The sequence below is a fragment of the Naegleria gruberi genome (assembly GCF_000004985.1).
Source record: "Naegleria gruberi genomic scaffold NAEGRscaffold_126, whole genome shotgun sequence".
NCBI lineage: Eukaryota > Heterolobosea > Eutetramitea > Acrasida > Naegleriidae > Naegleria > Naegleria gruberi.
This window is the reverse complement of record NW_003163201.1, coordinates 13,977-15,294: the sequence shown is the minus strand read 5'-3', so window position 1 is coordinate 15,294 and position 1,318 is coordinate 13,977. Positions and strand designations below refer to the sequence as shown.

Genomic DNA, 1,318 nt, shown 5'->3' with positions numbered 1-1,318 from the left:
GGACGGTCAATATCAACAATGAATTGAAAAATGCAACCAGAGCGATCGTTGAGATTAGTACCACTTTCTTACAAATAGAATGAACTTTCGAATGTCTCATCCATGCCTGATTTTCATTAAAGTAGACACCATAAAGAACTTTGATGATGACTGCCTGAATATATATCCACAAGGTCAAGCTCAATAAATAACCAGCAAACTCAAAACCAAGAAAAGTTCCAGTCAACGCAAGTGGTCCCATATTCATAGCTGAAGTATAACCTATTAAACCACATAACTGATAAATCTGTTGAAACATGAGAATAATAGGAGAATGTACATTAGCCTCTTGTTTAATACCATTTTATTCCATTGATAGATTAGTAGAAAGGACATGGAAACTAGAAGAAAGAAGACTCATTAGAGAAAAGTATTGCTATGGGTCAAATAATATGGACAGCACTGACGATAATCATTTTATTGTTTAACTGGAATTTTGATTAACGGGAAACGTTTACAAGAAAATAAGCGCTAAATTGAGTGTTGTAAAATATTTAAGTTTATTAAACTCTCTTTTGATTTGATTGAATCCATGGATGGAATTTCATTATCAATTTCTTCAATGAGTTTTTCTTGTATTTCTGGTCTGGTTGCCAACAATCTCAACATGAAGTTCAAAGAATTGGAACTTGTTTCAAATCCAGCAAAGAAAATAATGAAAATGGCACTAACCAATTCGTCATTTGTCAAACGTTCTTCCTCTGTTAATTTACCATTATTGGAGCTTTTCAACAATAAGCTTAGTAAATCTTCATCTTCTTTCACTTGATTGGCATTCTCATATTCCTTTGTCTTTTTGAGAATCATCTTCATGGCTGTCTCTCTGAATCTATTCTTTGCATCTTTAAATCTTTTGAAAATTCCAAAAGGAACATATTCGAATAACCATTCAGGGAATACAAACTTGTATAATAAACCAACTAATAAATCAGAAATCCAACCATGTACTTCGTCTCTGTGTTCAGGATTCTTATCAAATATCTCTATATTGAAATCGAATGCAACTCTATTGATAATGCTTAATGTAATAGACTTCAACTCTTGTGTAGTGTTAACATTTCGAATATTTCCATTAGAATCTGAATCATAATATTTAGTCCAGTATGGAATCATCTTTGCTAATTCCTCCATTGTAACTCTAAAAACATTCCTTAAATGAGAACTGTTACTGAATACTGGATTAGCCAATGTTCTGTGCTTTTTCCAAAGTGGATTATTAGAATCAGCTGAGAATAGATTCGCTCCAAACAAACCAACTGGAGCCAATAGCTCACCCTTT

General features: G+C 32.6%; 1 protein-coding gene across 1 annotated transcript; it reads right to left on the bottom strand.

Moving 5' to 3' along the window:
- Positions 1-510: 510 nt before the first annotated feature.
- On the bottom strand, positions 511-1,152 carry NAEGRDRAFT_76372 (uncharacterized protein; the record flags this gene model as incomplete). Its single annotated transcript, XM_002668664.1, has 1 exon — positions 511-1,152. One exon carries the CDS (start codon positions 1,150-1,152, stop codon positions 511-513), a length of 642 nt encoding a protein of 213 aa, XP_002668710.1.
- Between the last annotated feature and the right edge of the window lie 166 nt (positions 1,153-1,318).